Source organism: Chrysemys picta, chromosome 10, assembly GCF_011386835.1.
Source record: "Chrysemys picta bellii isolate R12L10 chromosome 10, ASM1138683v2, whole genome shotgun sequence".
NCBI lineage: Eukaryota > Metazoa > Chordata > Testudines > Emydidae > Chrysemys > Chrysemys picta.
In genome coordinates, this window is record NC_088800.1 from 2939780 (window position 1) to 2946858 (window position 7079).

Below are 7079 nucleotides of genomic sequence, written 5' to 3' on the forward strand. Positions count from 1 at the left end.
CATTGGATTACCTCTTTAGGGGTAAACTGGTACCTCAGATCTTACTGTTGGTAAATGCTGTTGTCTTAATGGTAAGCAAACCCCTGCTGGATTAACCAGGTCTGCTGCTGCAGTAAGTGATATGAATTCCCAACTTCCTATGGGATTTCCAGTTTCTATTTAACTGAACGCCCAGTAGTCGGAGGCTTACTCCAAATACCCGAGGCCGGGCGGCTATTGTCACTGCACATCAGTTCCCCCAGACCCCATATCACTAGTTAAACTTGTAAGTGCCTGATAAGGGAATAGAAACAATGCATTTCTGACTGTTCTGCTGAATGAGAGAGAGTCTCAGCTGCTAAGCTCCAGGCACTGCCTGTCAGGAGTTCCCACTGTATTAACGCTTGGCATTGGGAATCTGGCTGGCCTGATGCCATGCAGTCAGTGCTGCTGTGGCTTCCAGGCCATGAACAGGCAGGACTTAGACCCCAGTTAATCTTGCTGCTTTCCAGGCAGAGTTTTCCTACGTTGGGAAATGCTGGAAAGACGCATTCTGTCCACCTCCATAAATACTCTGGCTGGAAACCTGTCCCTGGAGCAGGTTGCATTTGAGGCTACAGTGCTAGATTCAAAAGAAGAAAATCTCTTGTCGTTTGTTCATGTGGGTCCTGGTTTTGTTGGACTGGAAATGTCAGTAGCTTAGGTGACTGAAGCAGAATCCTTCCAAACTCACCAAACCACTTTTGTTTTGAGTCGTCGATCTTGCTGTCAGTTGTAGTAGCCAGGACACACATTTAATATCAACCCAGGGCATGTGTGCCCCCCAGTATAGGAGAGAGCATAGAGGCCCTAATTTTTATTCAGTTCTACTGGAACTTAGAATAGCACAAGACTATAAATGAAGAGCAGGGAATTTTCTGCCATTCCAGGGAAACAGTGCTCCTGACCCACTCCAGCTCCATCGACAGAGGTACCAGAATCTCCCTCTGAACAAATCTGTGTGTGTTTAAATAAAAAGTTCCTGTTTCATGATGTGCCTTTTGTATTGATCCTCTGCTTTCAACAGAGCTGGAGTCGGTAACGCCTGGCTGCAGAAGCCATGGCAAATCCAGCAGTGGCAGACGCTTAGTCTTGTATTTAATTGCACTGAAGCTTAAGTTAGGAAAAACAGGATAATCAGTGTTTAGTTCCTGGTTACTAAGATTCTGAGTGTGCATAGGGGTATGGGAGAAAGGGCCTGTGGTTTCCTGGATAATTCTCCATTGATTTCCCCCCCCCCCCTTTCATTTAAGTAGATCAATTCATATGTTATGTACACAGTTTTCCTCAGCAATTACTGCTCCTGGACTCCCTATGACCAGGGTCAAAGAATTTGTAGCTTTGGGTGGTGATGGAAATGTGTACTCTTCTGGGGTGGGGGAAATTCATTGTATGGAACCGGACTTGTGTTGCTGCCAGCCCCGAAGTGTGCAGTTATTTCTGTTGTTGTTAGTTTAGGACTAGTCGTATACAGGGCAGTACTCAGTCAGGAGGAAAATACTCTCACTTCAGCAACCAAGGAGAGGCATTCTTAGGGGACTAGGGAGCTCCAGCTACAGAAATCTTCGCCTCGAGATCGCTTGTTTTAAATCTGGGTGAGGTCTGCGATGACTAAAAGCTGTGGGACAGTTGATGGCGTGAGTTTGGGCCCTAGCTGATTGGAGCCAGTTGTGACGTGGCCATCCGAGTAGCTGTCTCAGCTACTTCTTTGTTGTGACAGTGACCCCAGCATGGTTGCGGCCTGCTGCATGGGCCAGGTCGAGAAGCATGCCATGCATCTGAGCCTACCATGGCTGCGCTCTGGGGAAATGAACACCCTGGTGGTCTCCAGCACAGCCTGTGAGTCCGGTACCTTTTCTCTTTGCAAAAACCCATGTCTGTAGCAAGGTGGGTTGTGGAAGGTTGGGCAAATCCAGGAAGCTGATTGGCTGGTGAGGAGATGAACGACCGTTCTAAGACTGTTTGAATATCCCTTTAGATCTTCTCGCTGGGTTACTGCCCCACCGGTGAGTGGCTTGCGGTGGGCATGGAGAGCAGTAACGTCGAGGTGTTGCACCACACCAAACCGGATAAATACCAGCTTCACCTGCATGAGAGTTGCGTCCTTTCTCTGAAATTTGCCTACTGTGGTAAGTTACCTCTGGCTTAGTTAAGAGCTCTGGCCCCATTGACTTTAACAGGGCTGCTTGTGTGTTCAAAGTTGGGCATGTGGGTAAGCCCCTGCTGAATTGGGACCTCTCTGAACCACTATCCTGAGCACTTCCATAAGAGATTGTATACATTTGGTCCATGTGTAAATGACTTCCAATAGGATTTGTAAGGAGGATGGTTAAATTGTAGGTTCCAGTTGTAAAACAACCTCCCTGCTCAATTGGACTGAAGGTGTGACGTGCTAAGCAATATCACTGAAAACTGTGTGAATCAAAGTCCTGCCCACACATTAATTCGCTAACCAAAGCAGAGGGAAAATGCACTGATTGGAAGCCAAGGCTTAGGAGTGGTGAATCGTCTAACTAAAAATTGCACATTTTAAGCTACCTCGGTTTGCTGCTATCCTCAAAGACAAGCCAGTTGCCTTCTGAAGTGACAAGGCCAGCAAATGGTGGTGGTAACTTTATCAAGGCAGTTGATTAAAAGGTACTAATGATAATAAAATGGCCTTTTCTGTTCTATAATCCCATGCTGGTACATATGTAGATCGCAAATACAAGGAAACGTAGTGTCACTTGCCAGGATTCTGCCAGACCTTTTCATTGGTAGGAATTGTTCCTATATGTGTGCTCAGCTCAGAAATGGAGAGGGGCAGTGCGTGACCTTCCCTACCGTGCATGCATTGATTTCACAGTCACTAATAATCTCCTGCTTGGGAGCTGACAGAGGCTTGGCTCAGAAAAGCCCCACCGTTGGAATAATGTTCCCATTGTGAAACTAACCTACACAATATAAGTTGCAGCTTTTGTGTCTGACCTGCCCTGATGTGGGGGAACTGACGCCGTGCTTTGTGTGTTTTAGGTAAATGGTTTGTGAGTACAGGAAAAGATAATCTTCTCAATGCCTGGAGAACGCCATATGGAGCAAGCATATTCCAGGTAAGAGGGCGCTCTTGCTTGGGCCTTTCGAACGTCTGTCCCTCTTGTACCAGCCGTGCAATGGGGAGAGCCATTACAGCCGCAGAGCAACATTAAATGCTGCTCTGCAGCGAGCCGGGTTTGAGAGTAACCTCGGGTCTCCAAGCACGGGGCTAACACCATTGTCTGTGTAGTTCGGAAGGTACAGAAACTAAAAACGGGGATCTCCTATCGCAGGAAGAGGGGCAGATGTAACATCCCGCTCGTCTGCAGTGAGGCCAGGGATGTCTGCAAGCCGTCCTGTCAGTGTCTCACAGAAAACGTGTGGAGCTGGGAGGAGAACCCACTGATAATGAATGTGGCTGAAAAGAACTTGACAGAAAAGTGTATTTTGGTGCATCCGCAACTTAAAATTTATCACTGTTTTGCATGTAAATAACAGTAACTGTCTCATCACAAAGAAGCTTTTCTCCTTAGTCAGCTGCAGTTGAAAGTGGAAGATCTAGAATGTGAACTGATTTTTCTGTTTTGTTTTTTTCCCCTTTTTCCAGTCGAAAGAATCCTCCTCTGTCTTAAGTTGTGACATTTCAGCAGATGACAAATACATTGTTACAGGCTCTGGTGACAAGAAGGCCACAGTCTATGAGGTCATCTATTAAACAAGGATTTTAACAGGGCTGTCAACTCTGAATATTAGGCTCGAGTCTGACAAGACAATGGCAACATTCTGAAGGATGTAGGAAAAGGAAAGGAGAGCAGCCATGCATTGAGAGTGTTTCCTGCCAGGCTGTGTAATGTGGATCTTCATGGACTCCGAGTAATGTACATGGACTGATGCGTTTCAGCAATTTTTATTTTAAGCCGTGGCATATCTGGATTTATTTGGAGGTCTGCGAATACGGCACACATTGAAGCCCTAAACAGGTTTTGTTTTGGTTTTAGGGTTTTTGTTGTTGTTCTTTTGTCTGCGCTTTGGTGGCACTATAAAGGACTTATTTTTTATTGTGACTTTTTTTGTTTTTTTGCGCTCTATATAAGACTTGTGAAAAATGTAAATAACGGACTAGTAAATAGAACTGAAAGGGTGAGGTTAATCCTCCTGGTACACTAGTTGTGTATTTTTTATTTTTTATTTTTTTTTGTCTGCTGTAATTGTATTCCACTGATGGGTTTGGTGGTGGCAATTCCCTCCCTCCCCCCCCCCCAAAGTATCCATTTGAGATACTACTTTGACCTGCAGCTTGTAACCAGATTGAGCAGAGATGTCCACTGGTGAAAGTTGTTCCTACTGTCGTACATGTGAATTGTTCAGTGTGTTAGTCAAATGTTTGAACACTGTATGGACTGAAGTGAAATTGGTCAGATCTTCAGCTACTGATGTGACATCGGCAAAACAATCACATTTTTCTATGGATTTTTGTGCTCATATGTTTGAAGAAAACAGGAAGTCCATGTTCTAAGACACTTCTGCTCAAGCCCTTCTTGATCTTCGGACATAAATGATGAGGAATAATTTCAAAGAAAACCTAGTAAAATTCAGCTCAGGGAGCCGCGAAAGAGAGTAGCAACTTATGTGTTTTGTATTCAAATGAAAGTCAAGAATTAGAATGGATAACCTTTAAAATACAATTCTTTTTTTAAAAAAAGTTTACTAACAAGTAGGGTTTGTGTGAGGTGGGGGCGAGGGGCTGTCTCTGGTAGGGGTCCGTGGCTTTATGGTCTTGTCACTTTTGGTATATTGGTTCCATCGGAGGAAAACCCATCCCCACACAAGCCGGTGTATCAACATTTTGTACTAAAAGGTTAAATAAATCAACAGGAAATAAAAGTATTTGTGTAGCAGAAGTGCTCACCCTGTATTGTAGCATATGGAAGAGAATTTTTATACTACATTTTTATGGATTATTTTTTAATTTTTGATTTTAATCTGGTCAAAAATAATTAGGGTTATGGTGAAAACTACCTGTTTGAAAGCGATAGTACAAAAGAAGAAATGGACAATGAAGTTGGAGATGTTCTTTAACTTTCTGTTCTTGGACGTCCATTCAGCATCACGTCTGAATTGCAAGTAGTCAGCAGTACCCTCCAGCAGTAGCTATTGGTTTGGGGTGGGGGAGAATATAGATTTGGGGGTGAAAGTAAACTTCATAGGAATTTTTTCCCCAAAGTCTCACATTAAGATTGGACTTTTTTTCCCCCCAGAACAAAAACAAGGGAAATTTCAAAGGCAAAAAGTATGCACCCCAGGAGACTTAGTAGTAGTGATGCACCTCTGATTCCAAGAAACTTGCCTGTCATGCAAAAAAGTGTGAATTTTGATTTGTTATGCACTGTCACAAAAAGCTCTTAAGTAAAAAAGCATCTTTTAAAAAAGAGAATGGTTTTTTGAAGTGCAGTTATGTGCAGAAAAATGACTATGTAAAGATGGCACCATGTTCAGTGAATCTGCTTTCTATGAGAGCCAGATCTGCTTATTTTTAATGGCTACACATTTTTACTCTTTTCTGTTCACTTGTATTGTTCCGCAGTGTGATAGCAGAAGGAGACGGATTCTTTTATGGCCTGCTCATCATCCGCGGAATGATTTTTGTAAGTTCCAGTTGCAGGATCATTATTACTGGTGATAATGTGAGAGTGCTAATGAACCCAGCTTGACTCTCAGTCCCCCATGTGAATTAATCCATTGAGAAACAATGAACACAGAGCCAGAGAATGCCATATTTAGAGTCACTTTTCAATGTACAAGCCACACTTTACAACCAGCTTGGAATGAGTTGGAAAGGGTTAGAGGGTTTTGAACTTTGAGTGAAAATTCCCACTTTAATAACACCACAAGCTAATGTCCCAAAATGGTTGTTTGCAAGTTGGTGCTTTTTAAATAATAATAATAAAAAAAAGATAAACTGGGTGTAGCTAAGTAGGCGGAGGGTTACTAAGTCACACTGTCTCAACTTTACACCAAAGTATGTAGCAGAATATGTACAGCTGTTAATAACTACAACTGTTTTTGTAAAAAAAAAAAAAAAGTAAAGAGAGAATAAAAATTAAATGTAATGAAGCTCAACTGAAAACCAAGTGTCTATAAACCATTTGCGCTCTGAAAACCTGCACTGAGTTGTTAATAAAAACAAACAAACAAAATGGCCATTGTTGTTCTTACGGGCGGTGAGCCTGGCCCGTCGGCTGGTGGAGGGATGAAACCTGAGGTCGGTAACTCCGTTTCCTACTCACCATGGCCACAGGCTGGGCCGCTGCTGCGAAGCTCGGGCCTGATCCACACCCCTTGAAGTCGATGGGAGTCTGCGTTGATGTTGAAGAACTTTGGCTCAGGGACGCCGAGATGAATGTGCGCTGGGGACCAGCTGAGTTGTTCTGTCTCCCGTCGTGAGCACAGTGGCTGGGAAGCGGGACTTGAAGGGAAAGTGAGGAAGCAGAGATCAAAGGGCCAATCCCCCAGGCCAGCTCCTGATCGTACACAGTGCCTCGGGTTGTAGTTGCTCCTTCTCCTGCTCTTGATGCTATATCCCTGTTGCCACTGTAGAGTAACAGTTTAGAGCATGTGGCTGGTGGGTAATGGGTGTGACTGTTCAGTGTTTCGATATGTACGTGACTGCTGAAGTCACTGGTAAAGACAAACCAACAGCAGAATACGTTCGAGGTGCTAAATGAGACTCCAAAGTACCTCTGCCAGCATTTTACCTTGTCCTTTTCCTGTGACAGATGATTCCAAACAAGTCATGAGAACTCTAGAGCCAGGCCTTGAAGCTGGCTGCGTGCTGTAATCCAGTAGATGTGGGGATGGGATTTCCTCCTCCACATTATTATTATTATTTTATTTTTTTTAAACTATCTTATTTTGGAAAACATCTGTTCTGTACAGAGTTCCCACTCCCCGGATGAAGAGACTAAAGAAGTAACCTGGGAAGATGATCACAACCGCTGCTAGTATTGGCAATACGATGGTACCTGCTTCAAGAGATTGATGGAGAATTG

The 7079-nt window shown here is 43.8% G+C and overlaps 1 protein-coding gene across 8 annotated transcripts in view; it reads left to right on the forward strand.

Annotated features, from left to right (window-relative positions):
* The window catches only part of TLE3 (TLE family member 3, transcriptional corepressor), a 47460-nt gene extending 41233 nt beyond the window's left edge, over positions 1-6227 (forward strand). For all 8 annotated transcript variants that reach the window (XM_005300687.5, XM_005300689.5, XM_005300688.5 and 5 more), the window contains 3 exons: positions 1997-2147; positions 3031-3107; positions 3638-6227. In XM_005300687.5, coding sequence (XP_005300744.1) covers positions 1997-2147; positions 3031-3107; positions 3638-3745 — 336 coding nt within the window. In that variant the 3' untranslated portion in view covers positions 3746-6227. The remainder of the gene's footprint in view (positions 1-1996; positions 2148-3030; positions 3108-3637) is intronic.
* The last annotated feature ends 852 nt before the right edge of the window (positions 6228-7079 follow it).